Source organism: Nicotiana tomentosiformis, chromosome 7 (genome assembly GCF_000390325.3).
Source record: "Nicotiana tomentosiformis chromosome 7, ASM39032v3, whole genome shotgun sequence".
In the NCBI taxonomy this organism is placed as follows: Eukaryota; Viridiplantae; Streptophyta; class Magnoliopsida; order Solanales; family Solanaceae; genus Nicotiana; species Nicotiana tomentosiformis.
Genome location: NC_090818.1, coordinates 131,244,040 through 131,269,301, shown reverse-complemented (window position 1 = coordinate 131,269,301; position 25,262 = coordinate 131,244,040). Strand labels below are relative to the sequence as shown.

The 25,262-nt window shown below is 39.5% G+C and overlaps 1 protein-coding gene across 5 annotated transcripts; it reads right to left on the bottom strand.

Moving 5' to 3' along the window:
- Positions 1–2,297: 2,297 nt before the first annotated feature.
- On the bottom strand, positions 2,298–23,897 carry LOC104104966 (peptidyl-prolyl cis-trans isomerase CYP18-2). 5 transcript variants are annotated; one of them, XM_018773725.3, is made up of 6 exons: positions 23,738–23,897; positions 23,540–23,635; positions 23,388–23,449; positions 19,935–20,068; positions 11,518–11,602; positions 10,943–11,340 (listed from the first exon to the last, which is right to left on the bottom strand). In XM_018773725.3, exons 1-6 carry the CDS (start codon positions 23,807–23,809, stop codon positions 11,286–11,288), a joined length of 504 nt encoding a protein of 167 aa, XP_018629241.1. In that variant the 5' UTR covers positions 23,810–23,897; the 3' UTR covers positions 10,943–11,285. The 5 variants fall into 5 exon arrangements, with proteins under 5 accessions (XP_070035880.1, XP_018629241.1, XP_018629242.1 ...); XM_018773726.3 differs by having other exon boundaries at positions 10,943–11,325; XM_009613185.4 differs by having other exon boundaries at positions 10,943–11,302.
- Between the last annotated feature and the right edge of the window lie 1,365 nt (positions 23,898–25,262).

Below are 25,262 nucleotides of genomic sequence, written 5' to 3'. Positions count from 1 at the left end.
CCTATAATTATCCGTAGTTACTTACTTCCACGCCCTTGTGCTTGTAGGGTGGCTTCCGAACTGATGTTTTGACTATCTTCCAAGTGGTACTCTCTTTTATCTCCGTAATTACCTTTAACTACCCCAGCTCCTATCTGAATATTTCTCAAGCATCACGATATCATTATTTGCGAGACGGGATTCGCTATGTTGGGGTTCACTATATTTATCTTGCACGATCTGCTGATTTGTCTGTATCTTCTTGTCTCGCCATAACTAGGCTCTTCCTAAATCAACTGCTAACTATTCGTTGGCCTATTCTTATATCAACATTCCGCGTAATCTTTCTTGGGTTATTTCCTTTGTCTTAACTTACGTCTCACACTGGCTCCTTATTTATCAATAATATCTCGGGCAGAAACCCTTACTTCCTCTCCTTGACGTCGTGCTTGCATAATGTTCTGGAATCGTAGCATATCTGTAAGATTTGGATAAGTGCAATCTCATTTCTTTCTAATTTTTATCGCATTCTTCCTTTACTATTCCATAGTTATTAGAACCACTTAATTCTGACTTAATGCCACATCACTTCATATTCCCCCTTTAGGGGAGTACTAAGATTTAGTGCTTCGATGATTTACGTATAGATGTTTTACCTCTTCATCTTTGGCATCTTTTCACAACATCGATGATCTTTACTTGCCTCGCGGTAATCCTTCTGTACCAAGGATAACAAATTCCCTTACTCGCAAGGGTGACACTTAGTATAACTGGGACATACAGTCACTTAAGCTTAACTTTGCTCACATAGCTTGCTTTTAGGGAAGCGTCTTCTTGAATGACCATTCTCTGAATTTCTCATGAATCTCCTTCTATTGTCCCTTCTATTATCGCCGGAACGAAATCTGAAATTTTCATGATGTCGACCATTATCAAATCACTCAATCCCTAATTCATGTTTAGTTTATCTTGTTCACCAGCCCATACTGATTTCTATTATTCCGGGGTCTGACTTTTCCTTCTGGTAGTCGCGTTGGAGTCACGAACTTACTTCTCGAAATGAGAATATGACTTTATGGCCCATACTTATTTGTTGTCTCAAGGTCTGTCACCTCTCGTCCTTTTCTTTACTTGACTATAGACTATGTAATACTGTTATCTTTTTTATCTACCGTTGTCATCCATGTATCATATCTTACACATAATGCTTAATTAAGTCTCTTCTTATTTCCCGCTAAAATTTATGTTTATCACTTTATTCTGAAACTCGAACAATATATTCTTTTGCTTTTAGCTCCCCTTGCTCCATTTACTGGCTCTTAGGGTTGCCTAACATTCTTTCTCTACTAGGTACGGGAGCCACACTAAGGTAATATTTATCCTTTCAAGGCTTCCAGTGCCTATCTTTGTAGTATTCATATCTAGTTGTACTATTTTAGAGTGCACCCTTTGGGTGTCTCACAAGGATATTTATTAGCACATTTGCAATATCCCTTCGGAAATGTCAACTAACGCTAACAATCCATCCACCATTTTGGGTTACCCTAACCCCAGCTAGATCCTGATATCATGCCTCCTCTTATACTACTTATGTTAGTCCCCATAGGGCATAAGTGATATGGGTGTGGCCAATTGTACATACCTCTATTATTGTTTAAGATAAATCAAAATGCTTATTTTTCTCTGCCATAATTGTAAATATTGATAATTTTCACTAGCTGGGTACCTCGTACCCCTTTTTGTTTTCTTGTTTCTCTTACCTATTGAAACTTGTACCTTCTGATTCTCTTATTCCTTTTTACCATACGAGTGGATAGACATTCTTGCCTTAGGGATCCTTGTCAAGAAGCTTACACGTCTTAGTACACACATGATCTGCTAAATACCTCATATTTATCCATCATAAGCATGATGTAAAAATCGAGTTCCTCTGACTCAACTCTTCCACACCTATATCACTTACCAACCGTCTTTTTGGATGGAGGCATCGTCGTATTATGAATAAGATAGAATTTAGGAAATTGAGTTCTTACAACTGAGCTCTATCGCATGATCTAGAGTAAGAAAAATGAGTGATAGTCCTAAATGCCTTGTAGCCTCCTTCTTATAAGTGTGGTGCACAACACACCCATAAACAAGACTCTACTAGACACGGTTTGTAGACTCCCTAGGACAGAACTTCTCCGATACCACTTTTGTCACGACCCAAACCGATGGGCCGCGATGAGCACCCGATACCTTACTCAACCGAGTACCAACGTTATATATCATTCTTATCGTACTGTCATTGGCAAATGGGCCAAACGGGCCGTCATGGGTTAACCAGAATAAAGATAAGGGAATACTCAATATAAGACGTCCCAATCTGATATAAAAACTTATACATGTGACATAGGACCTATAAGACCGAAATTACACTGAACATAGGCTGACAAGGCCGTACAATCTTTCACATACACGACATATGTATACAAGCCTCTAAGGATACATAAATATCATAAAGGTCAGGACAGAGCCCCGCCATACCAATCAACACATGTCCTAATCATACCGACCAATAGCAACTACGGAACAAATAGAGCGCACCAACATCTTCCGCTGAGCTGATAGCCTACTTGGAGGACTCTCGACCTGTCTCTCGGGACCTGCGGGCATGAAACGCAGCGTCCCCAGGCAAAAGTGACGTCAGTACAAATAATGTACCGAGTATGTAAGGAATGAAAATCACTAAACAATACACATGACAAAAACATGGAGTAAAAGACTCGACATGTATGTCGGAATAACTCTGTGAATCATTACTATTATAATGCCATGCATATGCGTATAAATGTCATATCATGCATAGGTATATGCGTTCATAACGTCATCAAGCCTCTGAGGCCATCCCATCATATCATCTCGGCCATTGTGGGCAAAATCATCAACGTATACTAGCTGATCAGGTGGTGGTGCGTATGTAACGCCGTAACCTTTTTCCATATCCCATATATATATAATATACGCGTATATAATGCCTTCTGGTCATGGGTCAATGTACATGTATAAATGCATGAAATGCGTAAGAAATACGTTGATAAGATTTCTCGAATATCATAAAATCAATATGTCTTTCGGACAACTTTATCAAATACGTATTTTTCTGAGACCCATGAACAGAGGATATAATAATAATTCACATGGGGAATAAATAATATAGACACCCCTACTATTTTTATGAATAGAGTCATTTATGAAAGTTGCGTATTTTGCTCGTTTCGTTTGTATCATTTGGATCATGCCAAAAAGAAAGAAGGGATAGCCTTAACATACCTGAGTCGATTCTCTTGACAATCCCTCTAACACACGTCAATTGCGACAACACGTAACCGCGGATCGAAGTAGGGGAAAATCCGTATGATATTCTTTGAGAAAGATTGCACCGTACTCCTTTAGAAACACAAATCTCGCGCTTCGAAGTTTTAAGTGAATTGATTAAGCTCGATCGTCACTTTGCAAATCTTAGCATCCCCTTTTAAAATTTATGAACAATGTTACTAATAAAGAATGGGATGTTGTTCTCTATAAGAATGGAAAATGAATATAGTTGTACCTTTGTTTTTGGCTTGAATTCTTGCTGAAGTTAAATGTCACGTTACTGAGGATGCTAGTATGCAAATTCTTGTTTTGAATTTGCTGAAGTGAATTAGAGAGATTAAAGAGATATCCACGTCTCTTTAAGTGAATTAGAGAATGGATTTTAATGTATTGGTGGTGTGGGCCCCACCTTTCAAGACTTTTGTCACATAATATATATAAATGTGCCACCTTTCAAAGTGACTTAAGAGTCATCAAATAGAAGCTACCACGTTTAAAGTCCCTTAAACTTTATCCAAAGACTTGAAGTTTCAAATGAATTCTTTAAAAGTGTTAGTTGGTAGGCCCCACTTATAATTTTAATGCTTAGCAAGCCTTCTTGTCCCAAAGTGTGATACCAATGTAGCATACATATTAGTCATACATAACTTTAGTTGTCATGGTCCCACGTGGACAAGACAATTTATACACTTATCCACTTAAATTAATAATTAACCAATTATCTCAAATTACTTAAAATATTACTCACTTTTAACACACTTTATACACCCTACTATCATGGTCATGTGGTATCCTGTATGGCACTAGTCCATAAATATGGGGTATTGTAGCTTGGACCGTATTTTATCTAAAAATGTCAAACTTCGACGAAATTCATTTTCTTCGATTTGCTTACCCTCTCACCTTCACGAATTTACTCATCACTTGTTTGAAATAGCATAATGCTTATAATCTCAAAATAATCTCATTCCCGAATTTACGTCGATTAACTTACGACGAAACTTTAACGTACGAAAATACGGGATGTAACACGAAGTTTGCCGAAATTTGTAATTTGATGGCGGCTCTGGGTTGATATTCGATATTGTACCCTCTAATTTCTACGGCATATTTGTCCAACTGGCCCGAGAGCTCGAGTTTGTGCATAATGTTCCTTAGTGGGTAAGAAGTTACGACACATACGAGGTGGCATTGAAAATACAACTTTCTGGAGGCAGTTAACAAAGCGAGCGCCAATATTTCCAGGTGAGGATACCTTGTTTCGGCCTCACCTAGAATTCTACTAACATAGTAAATAAGAAATTTCGTACCTTCCTATTCCCGGATTAGGACTTCACTTACCGCTACCTCGGATACCGCCAAGTAAAGGTACAATTGCTCGTCCGCCTTCGGAGTATGGAGCAAGGGTGGACTCGAAAGTTACCGTTTGAGTTCTTCCAAAGATTTTTAGCACTCCGGGGTCCAAGAAAAGTTATTCTTCTTCATTAATGAGAAGAACCGATGGCTTTTGTCTGAGGACATTGATATGAACCGGCCCAGTGCGGCTATGCGCCCAGTTAGCCTCTCAACGTCCTTGACATTGTCCACCACGGTGATGTCTTCTATAGCTTTGATTTTATCGGGATCGATCTAAGTCCCTCGGTTGGACACCATGAATCCAAGGAATTTTTTCGGATCCGACCCCGAATTCATATTTTTCTGGGTTCAGCTTCACATTGTATCTCTTCAATATGTCAAAGGTTTCCTTCAAATGTTTCAAATGGTCATCTGCTTGCAGGAACTTAACTAACATGTCGTCAATATAAACTTCCATTAATTTTCCTATCTATTCTTCGAACATCCGATTTACTAGGCGTTGATAAGTGGCTTCAGCGTTCTTTAATCTGAACAACATTACGTTATAACAATAGGTGCCGAATTTAGTGATAAAGGAAGTTTTTTCTTGATTGCCCGGGTCCATACGGATTTGGTTGTACCCGAAATAGGCGTCGAGAAAGCTGAGTATCTCGTTCCTGGACGTCGCATCGATCATGTGATTGATGTTAGTCAAAGGAAAAGAGTACTTAGGGCATGCCTTGTTCAAGTCTTTGTAATCTATACACATTCTTAATTTATTTCCCTTTTTTAGGCACTACCACTACGTTAGCTAAACAATCCGGGTACTTAACTTCTCGAATGGAACCTATTTTAAGGAGTTTACGTACCTCATCTTTGATGAATGCATGCTTGACTTCGGATTGAGGCCTTCTCTTCTGTTTAGCCGGGTAGAACTTCGGATCCAAGCTCAACTTATGAGTGGTTATCTCTGGGGGATCCCTGTCATAGCAAGATGGAACCAAGCGAAACAATCTATGTTAGCTCTAAGGAATTTAATGACTTTTTTCCTGAGCTCGGGAGTTAACCCTGTGCCCAGGTATACCTTCCGATCAGGTAAATGTTCAATCAATATGACTTGCTCTAGCTCCTCGACCGTTGACTTGGTGGCATCGGAATCATCAAGGGCGATGAACGACCTAGGGACTCTGTAATCATCATCCTCACCTGCTCTTTGCTTCTATGATTCGGTAGGGGCCGGTATCGGTGATTTCTATTTAGTTTCTTTCTTCCTAACTGGCTCCATGTTCTTTGATGTCGAGAGTGCGGACATCGAGATCACCTCATCGACTGGGAACATTTCTTTTGCGGCATGTTGCTCTCCGTAAACTGTCTTGATTCCTCCCGGTGTAGGGAACTTCAGTGTCTGGTGTAGTGTCGAGGGTATTGCCCTCATGTTGTGAACCCAAGGCCTTTTGAATAAGGTGTTATACCTCATGTCCCTCTCGATCACGTAGAATTTGGTATCCTAAATTGTCCCGGCGGTATTTAATGCAAGGTTATTTCTCCTTTGGTAGTTTCGCATGCCATGTTGAATCCGTTTATAACCCAGACTGCTGGCAGAATTTGGTCTTGTAGACCCAACTACTCTATGACTCTCGATCTGATGATATTGTCCTAGCTACCTGGATCAATCAACACACGCTTAACTCCAGATTTTATTTATAAGTACAAATTTCACCGGTGCATCATTATGCGATTGTACGAAGCCTCTGGCGTCCTCATCGTTGAAAGAAATAGTTCCCTCCGGGATATAATCTCGGGTTCATTTTTCCCTTATGATGGATACCTTAGTGCGCTTAAGCATTGGTCCCTGGGGGACATCGACTCCTCCAATGATCATGTTGATGACATGTTGAGGTTCTTCTTATTCGGTCTGTTTGTTGGAGTCCTTGTTCCTGAAATGATTTTTGGCTCGATCATTCAGAAATTCCCGGAGATGTTCATTATTGAATAACCGGGCCACGTCTTCTCTTAATTGTCGGCAGTCCTCGATCGTGTGGCCATGAGTGTCATGATACTTACACATCAGGTTAGGGTCTATGGGTAGGGTCGGATTGTAATGGTCGAGGCCACTTGGTATCCTTGATGCGCCCGATGGAAGATACGATGCTGGCAGCATCGACATTGAAGTTATATTCCGACAACCATGGTGCCTCCCTATCCCCGAGTGGCCTATCGAAATCGTTTTTGCTCATGAGTCCCCGGCTATTGTGGCCTCGGTCATTACTCTTCTTGTTTCTTGTAGGGTAACGCCCAGATCTGATAAATCTCCGCTATACGGTTGATACCGATCTCTGTTCGGTCTTGGTTCATGATCGACGACTCTCTTAGGAATGTCATCAGTTTTGATGGGATAGACAGACCCGGAGGGGCCCCGAGCTGATCGTCCTCGACTCTGATTTTTGACTGGTACCTGTTATGGACGTCGGCTCATGTTACCGTCGGGTACTCTATCAAATTTTGTTTTAACTATTGTGAAGCCAAGGAGCTTCGGGGGTTAAGTCCTTGAGTGAACGCCTGAACGACCCAATCATCTGCCACCAGAGGCAAGTCCATCTATTCCATTTGAAACCTCGATACGAACTCCCTAAGCATTTTGTTTTCCCTTTGTTTTACCTTGAAAAGATCTGATTTTCTGGTCTCGACCTTGATGGCCCTGGCATGCGCTTTCACAAAGGCATCTGCAAGCATAGCAAACGAATCGATAGAATTTGGGAGTAAGTTGTGATACCATATTATTGCTCCTTTTGACATGGTTTTTCCGAACGTTTTTAGCAAAACCGACTCGATTTAGTCATCTTCTAACTTGTTTCCCTTGATGTCATACGTGTAGGAGGTCACGTGCTCATTTGGATTCATGGTTCCGTTACACTTCGGAATATCAGGCATATGGAACTTCTTCGGGATTGGCTTCGATGCCGCGCTCGAAGGAAAAGGCTTTTGGACAAATTTCTTGGAGTCCAGGACTTTCAATATCGGGGGAGCTCCTCGGATTTGATCGACTCTATGGTTATAGGCCTCCACTTTTTTGTCGTTGACCTCAATCTTCTTTACCCCCGATTCCACCCGCTTTGTCAGTTCCTCAAGCATTTTTATTATTTCGGGGTAACTCTGCTGGGGACGGCTTTGATTCTAGTGTTGTGCTATCGCCGCTTGTTGGGCCTGTAACATTTCTAAGATCACCCGCAGATTGATCCCGTCGCCTTCACCTTCGGGTCTACCCCGAGTCATTGGTCGAGCTCATCCACGAACGTTGTTCTCAGGGTCGGTCGACAGCTTGGCGTCGATGTCCACATGTGAGTTGGCATCGACTGGGTCTGCAACTGGGACTCCGTTGGGATCGGCGAGGGGCACCTCATTGTTAGGTGCTATATTGTTGTTTTCGCTATGATGGCCAGACTCAGCATCAACGTTCAAGTGAGCAGACTGAGAGATTGACATTTTTTAGGTAGACCTGAAATCAAAATCACAAAGAACAAGCATAAAATAGAGTGGTGGTCGCCAAACCGTTTACCCTTTAAATGGATAACAATTAAATTTATATGCGGTTTTAAGATTATGTGGATCAATCTGATACAAGTGATCAATAATGTTATATAAACAAATGAAAGATAGAATAAATAGCCAAACCAGCAATAGTATTAAATCCGGGCTCGGTTGTGGGTTTAACGACTAATCTGCCTTTGATTTGTAGCCAAAATATATATATGAAAAGCTATGAACAAGAATAAGAACCTTTAAATAGCTTAGAAACAAAGAAAACAAGTTTATAGTGCCTTGATATGCGTGTTACAGTGTGTCTATTCAACAATCAATTTCCATTTTACATAGTAGGGGAGTTTTACCCTAAGTACAACTCGAAGAATGATAAAAATCTTCTTTTTCGTTAATCATTGATCATCTGTTGATACGGGCCGAGATCCACGCTGTGATATTCGGTTATGCGCGAATATCACAGCCCCTCGTTAGTCGTGTGCAACTGTTTGATTGTACCTTTCAAGGTCTTGGAGCCCGAACCGAATTCGGGGGGTGTTGTCTCGATGGTCCCGATGGTGAGTGTTTCGTCCGGGCCTTAGTGCGAGAGGTTCCTGGCTTCGATCTCGATTCCGAGTAGTTATGTCATTGCTTTGTTTCCTTCACCGAAAAATCGGGGTGCTCGGTAGCCCCGTTTTACCCGTATACATAACTAAATATTCGGATACAGCTTGCATGGTAGAAGAATCAATAGATATTGTTTGAAGGATCTAAGCAGCATAATTCGATCTTAGCCTTACGAAGTCTATACAGTCAAATTTCCTCCTCGTTTCTAAGTAATAGCGTTCAATGAGAGTCAAAAAATTGTGATACAAGGATGGTTTTAGTTTGTTGTATTAGTTAAATCTTGTTCCTGCGTGGTTTATACTGGATGGGGTTCTCAAGTGCAAGGGACCCCGATTTTATTTACGGGTCGTTTGGTGGGATGTACTAGGGAAAATAATACATATATTAACTTTGATATTATTAATCCCTTGTTTGGTAGTATTTTTCAACCTATGTATAACTACACTCTATTCAGTACTATCCTTATACATAGCAAATTATGATATTAGTAATACCATAATTTTTAATACATGGATAATCATGTATAAAGATAGAATTGCACTTTCAAAACCTTTGCATAAAAAATGGGGAAAGGGTCTAAACTACCCCTATCGTTTGCTAAATGGTTTACAGATACCCTTCGTCCACCTATCCGTCCAAAAACGCACACGACGTTAATTATATTAACAAAATTGCCCGCGCGTCTAACGGCAGAATTTGGGGGCATTCAATTTAGTGACATGGCAGTTTCTCATTGGGCCACGTGGCAATCTTGGGCTGAAACAAAACATTGACCTTATTTTCGACCCACTTAATCCGACCCAAGGTTTTTTAACTGGGTCATAAAATAATACATTAACCCATAATTTCACAAAGATATCCATACACAAGATTTGAAAGGCCAGTACCTAATAAGTGATCGAATTTGTTTTCGACTAGAACGTCACTTCTGCGGCCAAATATCAATTTTCTTGTCCGTGCAGCGCTATCAAACTGCATAAATAATATATCTCATAGATATCTAAAAAAATAAAATCTTCTAGAAAATCTTTTAAGCCAGAAAAAAAAATCTTTGCAAACTCACTGGTATCCACAGATTCTACTGGCCTTCTCGTTTTGCTAACTCCTTTAATTTCTCCTCGCCCGGGTGAACTATCCAGCATGGTAGACTATGCAAGCTTGGAACACTCACTTTCCCTTTAATCCTCCATAAAATTGTTCAATTTGTCTCTTAGATCTTGAACCTTCTCACTATTGCAAGCATTTATAAAGCATGAATATTCTGATTTAAGGAAAAAAGTGTTAGTGCTCAATTTGTGATTTCCCTCCATCAATTTCCCAAAAAACAATCTTGAGAATGGATATCTTAGTGAAGTATGGGCCGTTCTAATTTTAAAATGGGGTTTTGTCGGATGGGTTAATGTATTTTATGACCCAGGTAAGAAAATGTCATTTTTTTTGTTTCAGCCCGAGATTACCACGTGGCCCAATGAGAAACTACCACATCACTAAATTGAATGCCCACAAATTCTGCCGTCAGACGCGTGGGAAATTTTGTTAATATAATTAACTGCATGTGCTTTTTTGGACGGATAGGTGGACGGAGGGTATCTGTAAACCATTTAGCAAACGATAGAGGTAGTTTAGGCCCTTTTCCGGAAAAAAATTATGCAATGCATATTATTTTTAATACATCAAACCAAACAGTCAATAAAAAATAATTACAGCATAACTTCTTAACATTACTAATTCCAGCATTACTAATACACCATATTCAGTACTACTATTCTTATACACCTACCAAACGACCCCGTAGAGTTAAAACGCTAGCAGCTTCAAATTGGCTTACCACACTGCTTGCTCGTTATATTTGAAAGAGACAAGTAAAAATATGCAGGACTTTTATTGTCAGCTCAAGTAAATGGTCAGCTAATACTAACAGAAGATAATTTAGTTGGATGATGATAAAATGCATTCCAGAAAATGCGTGATACAGGGCAAAATTGAATTCCAAATATGGACGAGTTAAGCAAGAAAAATATTTAATTTAAAATAAAATGATGCATGCTTAGTGCAAGTGTATAGCCACAGCAAGTAATCCAACTACTCTTGAATGGAGGTTAACGGAAGCGTCTTCTTGATATCAAAATGGCAGTTAAAAAGGGTCCCAGGAGGAACCTACGGGCTTTTTCCTTTTCATTAGATTAGGGTTACAACAAACCATGAAACACTACTGTTTGATTTGGCTACTCAAGCAATTTTGATTCTCAAGTATCATTTGGTTTAGTTGCAGAAAATTAAAATGCACAATCCCACATACAGGACTAGATCAGTTTGTCACTTAGAAAGCAGTATCAAAAGCCGAAGGTAGCATGTGTCTTGGCTGTGATGTCAATTGACAACACACAACACCTTCTTTGATGCTCTAGCGAATGGTAACAATTGCTTTGAAGTCGCAGAACATCAATCTTTGACTGTAGTCCTCAGTATCCTCACATCATGGATTGGTCTGCATTCATATCCAATGGAAGAGTAAGTAAACGAAACCTGAATTAGAGCCTTCATACTCATTAGTATGGTTAAAGAGAAGAGGACTAACAAACTTCAAATGCACAAATAAGGTTTTTTTCTGATGTTTTCTGTAGGCATAACATTTTTCGGAATACTGCAGCATGACATTTGTTCTCATGCTAATGTAAAGTATATGATAGGAAAGCACAATACCTGTCAGTATTATCAGTTTGAACACTGCCGAGTCTCTTGATAATTTCCATTCCCCGACAAACTCTTCCAAAAATGGTATGTTTCCCTAACATCACATGAATGAAAACTTCATCAGCTAATAGTGCACTTAAACAGCTATCAATGCGACATAAGAACAGACTACAAACAAAGAAGAGATGGAAACTATACTTACCATGCTAATTGTTAATTTTTCGCAAATGGCACTGCACGGCAGCAGCCTGACACTCAAGCTACTCAGCCTTACTTTTCCCTCACTGTTTAGGACATAGAATTATTTAACACTTCTGAAACGGAAGCAACACAATTACGGGTAAATACCCAACCTTTTATTATTCTCGCAAAATATACAAAGGACTCTCCGTTGGAAGGCTCACAACTGATTTCCTCCCAAGCCAACGAAATACAACACCTATATATAGCGGCTGCCACTGGCAGATTACAAGGGGACAATTTACAAAGGGACAATTACATCATAGTGCTAGACTGGTATAAACAAACACTTAGCCATGTAATGGAGCACTTCCCACAAAATGTCCCTCTTCATCACTTAACCATGTTTGGTGGAGCACTTCCCACGAAATGGTCCACCATTAGCACTTTAACCCGCTGCAACATGTCTTGCACACAACTTTGCCTACACTTTGTCTTTAACTTGCCTTGTCATTTGACCATGCCTCGCACATTAGCTTATGACAATGTCTTCGTCAGTCTTGCCATCCCACTAATCTGTACGCATGCCTTGGCCAAATGCCATGCGTCTGTCTTCGTTTGCCATCATCGTCGCCCACATCAAAGGTTGCCTTGCCATCACTCAAAGAACCTTGCCTAACTGACTTGCCCAAGTCCGTGCACTGACTTAAGCACACTCCCCGCTCCATACATTGCTTGTCAAACCCACACGAACCCATGCCAAAGGGCAATGTACAAGCCCTTGACATTGGTTCTGCCCCGGCAACCGTCACGTCTAAACATTAGGGGCTAACAAACCACCCCTAGTAGTTGAACTCGACGTCCTCGTCGAGGCTGACTTCAAGTAGTCCTCTACTTGTTGTTCATATTGCCACAATGAAGCACTTTTTTCCCAAGTCGCATCTGTCTCTGGATTTCCTTTCCATTGAATCAGGAATTTCGTCCGCCTATTCGTCTTATGCATCCCAAGAACCCGGTGGTCAAGAACCTTCTCAATTTATTCCTCAAGCTGAGTGCGCATCTCAGGAGTAGCTCTCTTTGTTTTTTGTCTGCCTGGATCTTCAGGATCTTCAACATAAGACTTTAGATCACATGGAAAGTCGGATGTATTTTCATTCTTTCAGGCAGTGTCAGTCGGTAAGCAACTTCACCAACTTTTGCAGCAACTTCAAAAGGACCATCATACCTTGAAACCAAGGCTCTATGCCTAACTCGACTGTCAATCTTTTTCGAAATCGGCGGAGTGAGCTTTAACAACACCTTATCACCCACTTTGAACTCCAAGGGACGCCTATTTTTGTCAGCATATTTCTTCATTCTTCTCTGAGCCTTTGCCAAGCTATTTGTCGCTTCTTTGATCACAACTTCTGTATCCCAACCATAGTGATAAGCAGCTGGACATTTACCCCCGTCTTTTGTTGTGCAATCGCCGCTGGTTATGCAGGCTGCTTCCCCATTACAATCTCAAACAGACTCATCTCCGTTGATGAAGACTTGTGCAAATTATAAGAGAATTGTGCACAATCTAGCAAATTTGTCCAGTTGCGTTGACTGGCAATCACGAAGTGCCTCAAATATTCTTCCAACATATGGTTAATTCTCTCGGTTTGGCCATCAGTTTGGGGATGATTCGCCGTTGAAAACTTCAAATTCGTACCCATCAAGTTGAACAGATGAGTCCAGAACCGGCATGTAAATCGAGCATCCCTGTCACTAATAACGTCCTTCGGCATTCCGAAATATTTAACCACATTCTTGAAGAACAATTCAGCAGCAACTTTTGAAAGACATTCTGTAGGGACAGCAATAAAAATAGCATATTTAGAAAACCTGTCAACCACGACCATGATCGACAACAATCTATTGACTTTAAGGAACCCACTGATAAAGTTCATCGAAACAGATTGCCATGGTTCTTCTGGAATAGGCAGAGGTTGTAGCAACTGGACAAATTTGCTAGATTGTGCACAATTCTCTTATAATTTGCACAAGTCTTCATCAACGGAGATGAGTCCGTTTGAGATTGTATTGGGGAAGCAGCCTGCACAACCAGCGGCGATTGCACAACAAAAGACTGGGGTAAATGTCCAGTTGCTTACCACTATGGTTGGGATACACAAGTTGTGATCAAAGAAGCGACAGATAGCTTGGCAAAGGCTCATAGAAGAATGAAGAAATATGCTGACAAAAATACGTCCCTTGGAGTTCAAAGTGGGTGATACGGTGTTGTTAAAGCTCACTCCGCCGATTTGGAAAAAGATTGATAGTCGAGTTAGGCATAGAGCCTTGGTTTCAAGGTATGATGGTCCTTTTGAAGTTGCTGCAAAAGTTGGTGAAGTTGCTTACCGACTGACGCTGACTGAAAGAATGAAAATACATCCGACTTTCCATGTGAGTTTTCTAAAGTCTTATGTTGAAGATCCTGAAGATCCAGGCAGACAAAAAAAAAAAAGAGCTCCTCCTGAGATGCGCACTCAGCTTGAGGAAGAAATTGAGAAGGTTCTTGACCACCGGGTTCTTGGGATGCATAAGATGAATAGGCGGACGGAATTCTTGATTCAATGGAAAGGAAAGCCCGAGACAGATGCGACTTGGGAAAAGGGTGCTTCATTGTGGCAATATGAACAGCAAGTAGAGGACTTTTTGAAGTCAGCCTCGATGAGGACGTCGAGTTCAACTACTGGGGGTGGTTTGTTAGCCCCTAATGTTGAGACGTGACGGATGTTGGGCAAAACCAATGTCAAGGGCTTGTACATTGCCCTTTGGCATGGGTTCGTGTTGGTTTGACAAGCAATGTACGGAGCTGGGAGTGAGCTTAAGTCAGTGCACGGACTTGGGCAGGTCAGCTAGGCAAGGTTCCTTGAGTGATGGCAAGGCAGCCTTGGATGTGGGTGACGACGATGACAAACGAAGACAGACGCATGGCATTTGGCCAAGGCATGCGTACGGATCAGTGGGACGGCAAGGCTGTGACAAAGACATTGTCATAAGCTAATGTGCGAGGCATGGTCAAATGACAAGGCAAGGCAAGTTAAAGACAAAGTGTGGGCAAAGTTGTGTGCAAGACATGTTACAGTGGGTTAAAGTGCTAATGGTGGGACCATTTCGTGGGAAATGCTCCACCAAACATAGCTAAGTGCTGAAGAGGGACCATTTCGTGGGAAGTGCTCCATTACATGGCTAAGTGCTTGCTAACAGGTGACAAGCACTATGATGTAATTGCGCCTTTGTAAATTGCCCCTTGTAATCTACCAGTAGCAACCACTATATATAGGTGTTGTATTTCGTTGGCTTGGGAGGAAGTCAGTTGTGAGCCTTCCAACGGAAAGTCCTTTGTATATTCTGCGAGAATAATAAAAGGTTGGGTGTGTACCCGTAATTATGTGTGTTGCTTTCGTTTTAGAAGTCGGAAATAATTCTAAGTCCTAAACAGTGAGGGAAAAGATAGGCTGAGTAGCTTGAGTGTCAGGTTGCTGCCATGCAGTGCCATTTGCGAAATATTGACCTGTAACAACTGGTATCAGAGCTTTGCTCGTGATTTTGGATCATGGCTGGTGGATCCAATGCAGACTTGCGTGAACGTGTGCAAAAGTTGGCAGCACTGATGGGTGTGACTGACGACCCTTTAGATTTAGACGATCTAATTACTGAGATCTATCGTCTAAAGGATGGATTGAATCAGTTTCGTGAAACTATTCAACAAACGTGTGAGGCCACGAATGTTCAAGTTGAAGATCTGCAAAAGGAGAATGAAACTCTTAACTTGGAAATTGTTGTTCTTCGAAGGACTTTGGATGCTCCTGGCCGAGGCAGTGAAGAACGTTCTAAGGTAAAGATCCCAGAACCGGCGTTTGGTGGAGCGCGTAGTGCTAAAGAGCTGGAGAACTTTCTATGGGATATGGAGCAATATTTCGTTGCTGCCAAGATTCCAAACGGGAGATGCAAAACTATGGTGGAGAACTCGCATGGCAGGCAACGAAAGAGCGGGCAGGCCCAAGATCGATGCATGGGAAAAACTCCGGAAAGAAATGAAGGACCAGTTCTTACCTAGCAGCGCGTCGTGGCTAGCTAGGGACCGCTTGAACGTCTGAGGCAAACCGGAATAGTTCGTGATTATATTAAGGAATTCACTTCCTTAATGTTGGATATCCAAAACACGTCGGAGAAGGACAAGTTGCATAATTTTATTTCTGGAATGCAAGCGTGGGCACAGAACTAACTCAAGAGGCAGAACGTGAAGGACCTCCCGACTGCGATTGCTGCAGCAGATTCATTGGTTGATTACTGCAATACCCAAAGTCTTTCTGAAATTCCTTCTACTTGAAAACCCCTAAGAAAAAGCTAGAGAAGAAAGGGGAATGGAAGAAGGAAGTCTGAAAAGAATTCGTGGGAAAGGGAAAGGCTATTGCTGACGGATCTGCTAGAAATAGAGGCAATGCCAACAAAAAGGGCGATGGTTGCTGGACTTGCAGTGGATCTCATAATGCAAAAAAAAATCGGGAACTAGTTAATGCTTTGCTTGCAACAAAAAATAATTGGGAAGGAGAAGGTAGAGAAGTTGCTGCCTTGGTGAACCCTTTGCAACAGTTGAATGTCATCTCGTTGCTTAATGTTATAAGCAACGAGACTAACCCTCATTCTTTACAGAGCTGGGGTGGAGTACTACATTCAGCATAAACCAATGTCTTAAGAATATTCTCTATAATTTCAAAGTGCAACTTAAGTCATGTCTAAGATGGCCTTGGAGATAAATGCAATTGAAAATAATTGAAATTACATAAGGAAAAAGAGAAAAGTGAGCTACTATCCTTCCTGATATAGAGAGTCAATCAGCTATGCCTCAATCCCAAATATAATTGGGATTGGCTAGCTCTACTAGAGGAGTAATTTCATAAAAACCAAAATACTATATCAGTACTCTATTATTGTACTTATGTAACGACCCGGTCGTTCATTCTGAGAGTTATAGCCCAATTTCCCCCATCTATGCTTATTTATGTGTTGTTCAGCTGTGTTGAGTTGTATCGAGTTGGTAGGTTTGGGTTCGGAGTAGTTTTGGAGTGAAATGAACACTTAGTCTCTTAGTTAGAAAGCTAAGTTAGAAAAGTCAACCGGAAGTTGACTTATGAGTAAACGAATTCGGATTTGGATTTTTATGATTCGATTAGCTTCGTTGGGTGATTTTAGACTTAGGAGTGTGTCCGAAATGTAATTTGGAGGTCCGTGGTAGAATTAGGCTTGAATTGGCGAAAGTTGGAAGTTTAGAAGTTCTTAGGCTTGAATCCGAGGTTGATTTGGTGTTTTGGTGTTGTTTTAGGTGTTCCGAAGGTTTGACTAAGTTCGGGTAGTGATATATGATTTGTTGGAATTATTGGTTGAGGTCCCGAGGGCCTCGGGTGAATTTCGGATAGGTTTGGGTTGTGTTGCGCTCGTTTTTCTTATGTTTCGACGCCGTCTCTTCAAGCATAAATGATATCATATTGAACAAATGAGCTCCGACTTCTTTTTTGATTGAAGCATTAGATCCGTATCGTAATTACGAACCCGTAGCAAAAAAGAATCGTCGAATTTGGACATCGTATGAGGATTTAATGGTCATTTTACTAAGAATTAGGTTGCTAGATTTTTCAGATTAATTACAAAATTGTCACTGAATTCGTATTTAAAAATCTGCACGATTTGCAAATATTAAAACCTACATATCTCCTTCATTATAAGGTCAAATTGAGTGATTCAAAAGTCTAACTTGACTAAAATTTTACAAGGAATCCATTGGAGGCATAAAAAGCGAGTTTCAGGATCGTTTAGCACGAGAAACGAGGCAGAATAACTGGCAGAAGAATATATAAAACGATGGTTTGTTCATTCGGTCATATTTTGAGTTGGGGAGCTCGGATTTGGACGATTTTCACCATAAGGATAAGGGTAAGTGTTCTCTACTCAGTTTTGGTTATATTTCATGAATCCATCTTCGTTTTTGGGATTTGATTGATGATTTCAAAGAGAAATTGAGGGAGATAGGTTTGAATTTTGAAGAGTTTAAGTGAGGATTCGAGGGACCAAACGGAGTTCGATTTTGATGAATTTTATATGGTTAGATTCGGAAGAGGACGAGGTTTATTATTATGCCATTTTTGACTGATTTCGAGACGTGGGCCCGGGGGCGGGTTTTGGCCGATTTTGGGTTTTTGGCATATTTATGTAGTTTTTATTGTGGAATTCGATTCTTTAGACTATGTTGATAGTAGTTTTCTGATTTTTAGTTAGATTCGGAGCTTTTAGAGATCGAGTCCAGAGACGAGGGCATCCCGGAGTAGGATTTTACGTTGTTAAGGTAAGTAACAGTTTTAACTCTGGATTTGAGGGTATAAACCTGGAGAATTTGATATCGTGTGACTAATTGGAGGTGATACCCACGCTAGGTGACGGGCGTGTGGGTGTATACCTCGAGGGATTGAGATTTGGTCCGTCTCGTGAGGCCTCATGGCCATCATTTGTGTTTACGTAGTTACTTGTTGTTGAACTTGTCTGCCTTCATGTTAGAGATCATGCTTGGGCTTTATTCATGCTCACATTATTTGTACTCAGTCATAAAAATTATTGTACATGTTTACCTCAGTCTCTATTATTTGCTAATATGCTGTGATACTTGATGTGGGCTGTGTTCCCTTATTTGTTGATGATGGTGAGGCTAGTGAGGTACATGATTGAGTGAGGTCGAGGGCCTGGTCGTGAGGATATTAATACCATAGCGTGTGAGTTGTCCGCGTAGCACGTGAGTTGACCGTGCGGGTCCAGGTATTAATACCATAGCGCGTGAGTTGTCCGCATAGCACGTGAGTTGACCGTGCGGATCCAGGTATTGATATGATGGCACGTGAGTTGTCCGTGCTTAGCGCTTGGGCTTTGGGAGCCCCTCTGGAGTCTGTACTCACCCCAAATGAGCGCAGAGTGTTGAGCGTTAAGTGTTGAGTGCGAGTGCTGAGTGATGGAGTGACATTGTTGTGAGGTTGCATTTACTTTTGTTGTTGCTACATTTACCTGTTAATTTTCCTTGTAGTCTTACTGATTTATGAAATTACATGTCTACTCTTGTTTGTACTTAATTGTGGAAATAATAATTGGATCATTCTGCTTAGCTCGTCACTACTGCTCAGTTCCTTAGTTATTTCTGTTACTACTGAATCGGTTGTACTCATACTACACCCTGCACTTTATGTGCAAATCCAGGTGAGTTAGAAGGCGGCGATCGTTGAGTTCAGGCCGGCTATCTTTGGAGACTACAAGGTAGTTGTTAGCGTCCGCAGGACCTTGTTACTCCTCTTGTCATTTCTTCTTTTGGACAGTTAGGCAGTTTATATATCTTAGTTCATAGTTTTAGATGCTCATGACTTAGTGACACCCTGATGTTTGGGGCTCGTTTCCGTATTTTCTATATTATATTTAGAGTTGATTTAGTTTATGAGAAATTCAAATGTTTGTATTGTTTTATTAAATTCTTATAATCAATTTAGTAGTAATATTTTGGGAAATAGGCTTACCTTGTAACACGATAGGCGCCATCACGACCACGGTTAGATTTTGGGTCGTGACAACTTATCATTTTAGATCCCTTGTACCAGAAACCCAAAGCCCAAAATAATGGATCAAGCCTATTTGTATATGGCACTCAAAAGCATGGCTTTCAAGAAACAAATATTATATCCTGACAATGCAGAACCTAATTTAGTCATCTAACTGAAAAATGAGAACGCTCACAAGAACTGATCGTGGCTTTATGTACCATATATTTTAATTTAGTCTTAATAAGGTAGCTCATGAATTTTTACACATAATCGAGGTAAGAAGAGCGAATATTTCTTCCTCCGGCTTGGTTTGGTATGAATTGATTATCTTGTCTCAGTAAAAGCTAAAAGAGATTGACCAGCATCTCATCATAGAGGAGCCTCCTCAAACATTTTGACAGACACGGGATTCATCTGAATTTTGAAACTCCTTTTTTCCACCATTTAAATGGTTCCTTATAGCTTCAAGTTCAATCAAAAGTTATAGTTCCACTTCTTTGATGCACAAACAGAAAAAAGTTGTTAAGGGAGCAACGTACAGAAAAATAAATCAGCCATGTGTACTACAGGACATCCAGCTGATTCAACAACGAAAAAACTATTCACACAATTTGTCGGAAAACAAGCTGGATGTGTGCTTACCATCAAGTGACTGTGCAGGTGCCAAGGTGATGAAGAATTGACTTCCATTTGTATTCGGCCCAGCATTAGCCATGGATATGATACCTGCTCCTGTATGCTTTAACTGTTGGTTTATCTCATCATCAAACTTCGCGCTGCAAGGTTTACTTCTTAAATTACTCAAAAGCCAATTATGTAAAAAGATGATCTCCTTCTTCACAATGTATGACAGACAAGTTTTAGCATGTCTATAAATGATAATAGATAACAGCAAATGACTCTACTATTAGATGCCCCAATCAACTCATCACCATCAATTCCTCGTTAATGATGTATCTTTTTCAAAGGCACTGGAGAAAACAAACTAGAAGCAGAATGACAACAGCTAAAGCATGTGGTAGAAAAATATATGTATGTTTGCAGCAACCTTGAACAGATAGTTAGCCCAATTATTCACACCTGTTGGGAAATAGAGAATGATCTCCGGTTTTAGACTTTTAGTTAGAACGGTTTTAGTAAACCTCCAACAGAAGTGTAGTCAGCAGCAACGTAACTATGTACTCGGCATGCTGCTCTGAACTCAAACTTTAGTCACGTGAGATTACACATTTGATCCACTTCGTCTCTCCTCCTCTTTTCTTTTTGCTCCCTCTATTTCAATTTATATGACGCCTTTCGCTTATCGAGAGTAAGTTTGACTAATATTTGAAACTAAATTGATTAGTAAAACTATATGAAAAGTGCTATAAGTTGCAATTCTTCTCATGTCAGTATGATTAAAAAAATACATATCAAAATGTTGGTCAAACTTCATACAATTTAAAACTCAAGAAGCGAAATGTGTCGCATAAATTGAAACAGAGGGACTAAAATTTTAAGAAAATTTGATAGATTTATTTCTGTTTAAATAACCTCTCACCACTGACAAATCAGATGTAGTAAAACTGATTTATAAAATACATAAGATAATCCAGATGGTTAGCGGAGCTGCTGGAATAATAACACTTAAGAGAAAGAAGTCATGCAAATGAAAATACTTTTTGCTTAGCTTTTCAAAAGCAACTTAAGAAAGTTTAACTAATTACTTCAATGTTCAACTATTTTCAGCTTGAATCAACAGCCTGATGCAACTATTTTTGAAGTCTGGAGCCAACAAGGGTGGAATCTAATTGGACATAGATTTTTTTACTTTTTTCAACCAAAAAAAAAAATGAAAACATTGTTTGATCATAGAATTTGACCAGTTTTTTCAAAAAAAATTCAAGTTCCAAAAATGAAACCTTTTCTTCCACTCACAAAACTTCAGCTTTTTTTCAAGTAAAATGCCTATCCAAACACAATTTCAACCTCCAAAAATAATTTTTCAACACAACTTCAGAAACTCTTTTTTCAAGTTTCAACCAAATCTATGTCCAAACACTAGCTAAGGTTTAGAAGACTGCTTAATGACCGGAAAGTAAGTAAAATAGATGAGTTCTTCAAAATTTTGGAGAGCAAAGATACCTTATAAGGTGGCATGTTTTTCACGGTTGGTTGCAAAGGAAGCATGTTTGACTCAAGATAATTTGATGAAAGGGGGTTTCAGCTGTGTTCAAAATGTGTTCTACGTGGGAAGGACTCAGAAAGCGTAAATCGTCTCTTTTTACCCTGTTTGAAGGACTTGAAAGCATGTTTAACTCAAGATAAATGCATCACGTAAAATGGAACTGTGGGCTAAGTTTGCTCGAACACGAGTGTGGGTGTCCGACACGGGTGCGGATCTAGAGGTCGGATCCTTCGAGATGTAAATTCTAAGATTAGGGGATACGGATTCTAGAACGGATACGGGTGTGGGGATCCGGCTAAAAATAATTCAAAAAACAAAAATATAAAAATATCTCTAAATTATGAAAAAAATTGTGGAATACTTACGTATAGCTTGTAAAGTATGAATTTCTTTTTTATTCTCAAGTTGTAAATAACTAAAGGATTGATTTCCTAGATAAGATAAGCTATTTTCATCAAATTTATCCTAGTTTTGGTTCTGATTTTTGGAATCAAATTATATCTCGTCTCAAATTTTTCTGTCTGTCGTGGTCAAAGTACCCAAAATTGTTTGACCAAATCCGATACATATCTCATACCCATATTAGTGTCGTGTCAGCACGGGTGCGGCACTTAAAATGCCGTGTCAGAGCAACTTAGACGGTAGGAGTCATTTAAAGTAACAGACACATACATTAAATACAATATTATGTACAACACTCTCCTTGGATGTCTATTAATAGAATTTAGAAATAACGCGTTATAAAATAATAAAAGTCAAACAAGAGAATTGTACAAGGAACTTCAAGAGATATTTTGTTACTTTTGATATCTTCTTTACAGGAAGTGAAAATGGCCTAACTATTTATAGGCAAGGGTTTATCCTTCCAAAAACGCCAAGAGGTAAGAGTAGAGGCATTTGACTCTTCAACTGCAGAAGGGGCAATAACCTTTCAATAGTACCAAGGATCGTGTCCTTTCAATAAAGCCAGAATCATGACCTTTTAGTAATAGAATGGCCAACTTAGAAGAAGAAAATCGCTTGATAGTTCTAACATTATCTATTAATGGACATACATGGAGAAGTGTTGTAAATAATATCAAAATGTGGATGTCCGTTCCTGATGTTTTTAGATCTACTAAGCTATTCTCTTCTCCCAAGTTTTTTTAAGCAAGTTTATTAATGTTTGGGCAAACAATGCCCCGTATATAACATGTATACGAAAAAGTAGAAAGCCTACAAAAAGATATGGCTTTCTACAAATGACGACCAATGGTCTATACATAAAGGGGTCTCATGAATGCACCAAAATGAAATAAGGGATAAGAGGCTACTCCTAAATCGTGAGAAATTCATCTCGTCTCCTAAGTTGGTCATTTGATTACTAAAGGCCATGGTCTTTGACTTTATTGAAAGGACTTGACCCTTAGCATTATTGAAAGGCCACCCTTCTGAAGTTGAAGAGTTGAGTGATTGTTGACTCTTGCCTCTTGGCGTTATATAAACTATATGTTGAATCCTTTGACTTTTTCGTTTATTTACCCTTTTTTATAGTTTGAATCTCCATAGTGAGAATCTTGGCTTTGCCACCTTAGGCGGATAGGAAAAAATCACCTAGTAATTTTTGCCTCTATTGGAATTTGAACGTGCGACCTGATGGTTCTCCTCCAACTTCATTTACCACTAGGTCACACCCTTGGAGAAAAGACCTTCATTACTTGTCGATGTCTTTTAGAGAGGCTCATGTTTATAGGAGAAAAAAGATGCTTGGTCTCCAGAACTAACAAGATTGGTTCCTCTAGATTGGTTTCATGTAACTTACTCTCCAGCAAGAAGTAGTTATATTGTGCTACTTAGCCTTCTGCTACTCACACTGGAAATCAAACTCGAATTTGAAATAATTGACATACACAATTTACATTATTGACAACATTTAGGCCTTTACATACCCGTAAATAGATTCTCCACCTCTTCCGGTACCAGTTGGATCTCCACCTTGAACAATAAAATCCTATACACAAAATCAAAAAAAAAAAACAAATATCTAAAATCACTTGAAATTAGCAACAATCGAAAAGAGATGAGAGCAAAAGAAAAATACCTTGATAATTCTATGAAACTTGACATTATCATAGTACCCTCTTCGAGCAAGCTCTATGAAATTCCGACACGTTCTTGGCGCATGCTTGTAATACATCTATAAATAAAATAATCAAATTTGACACTTTTATCTTCATTACCCAAAAAAGAAAACCCAGCTGCAAAATACTCAACTAAGAAAAAGAAGAAATAGGAGTACCTCAAGTGTGAAAGAACCCATGGAAGTTTCTAGAGTGACCTCTGGAGGCCCTCCTTCTGCACTCGGCCACATCAAGGCTTTAGAGCTGAGTATTCAGTGTTTCGGGGCTGCTGCTGTTGAGAAGAAAGTTGAATTTTTTGGCGTTCTGGACCAATGGCGTCTGCTCTATATAGAGGTCTAGTACCGGGTCGAGTAGTGGATCTATTTTTTCTCGGGATTGAATTTGGGTCGGGTTAAATTTAGGACTACGGTTTAAAATTTATTTATTTATTACTTTTGACATAACGACCAAATTTCAGTCTTCTTCTTTTTCTTTTTCTTTTTTGGTAAGTGGTAATTATATTTACATTAGAACTATGTTACATCCATAGAAGAGACATTAGAAGTCTCATTAGCCCCAGTTAACCTATTAGCGCTACTGCTAAGGTTATCCAGACTTGTTAGGTTATTACAAAGAGTTGTAGAAATGGCTCTAACATTAGCTAGTTCCTTTTTTTTGCGTTAATTAATGTCTTTACATAATTTGAAAGTGTTATAGAAAGAGCTAATATAGTTTGGGGGTCGTTGCTAGTTCCTTACTTTAACAAAAGGTCTGACACCTTGTTATCGTCTCTGAAATTATGTCGTGGTATGACATTCCCCAACTTCTTCAATAGGTACCTATATTTAGTGGCGATGTTATAATAATTATTTTCTAGAAGTTGATCACCTTATTGTTACAAAATTGAGCTAATATAATTCGGGGGTCGTTGATGGTTCCTTGCTTCAACAAAAAGTCTGACAATTTGTTGTCGTCTTTGAAATTATGTCGAGGTATTGCATTCCCAACTTCTTCAATAGGTACATGTATTTAGTGACGATGTTAGAATAATTATTTTCTAAAAGTTGAAGAACATTAGACGAATCTGTTTCAATTTCTGGTGGAAATAAGTTGCCAATCATCATTTATTTGTAGTCCATGAGGTATTATTTTAAACGTAAACTTAATTCATACCATGATCTTGAACATGATAATCTTACAGAATTTTTTTACATAAAACATACCTGAATCATAAGTCATTATCACGAAGCGGAAGCGTTAATTGGAATTGGTTTCTCGCCCCTTGCCCTAGCTTTCGTTACCGCCAACTTTAGTGATGGAAGATAGAATAGAAAAATACGGTAACCCTAATGGGTGGGAGAGGGCCAATTTATAGAGGTTCTCACTTAATTCGGTACGTCCATCAAGTGACCGATCGGACGGATGAGATTTGCTCTTTAATTAAATATTAATTACGGGCATTAAACCTATTTGGCCACACATGTAGGAAAACTTACATTCTCCCACTTGGCCCAATAATCACATAATATTAATATTTATTAATATAAACATTAGTTGCGCATAAATAAATCTCTTCTATAATGTCCATCATAAATACCATAATACGATAAACTACTAAATGTGAGTTATGGCGGTTATATCTAATTTGTCTACATACTCCCTTCCATATACTACAACATTAGCAACTTATCGTACCAGATTCAT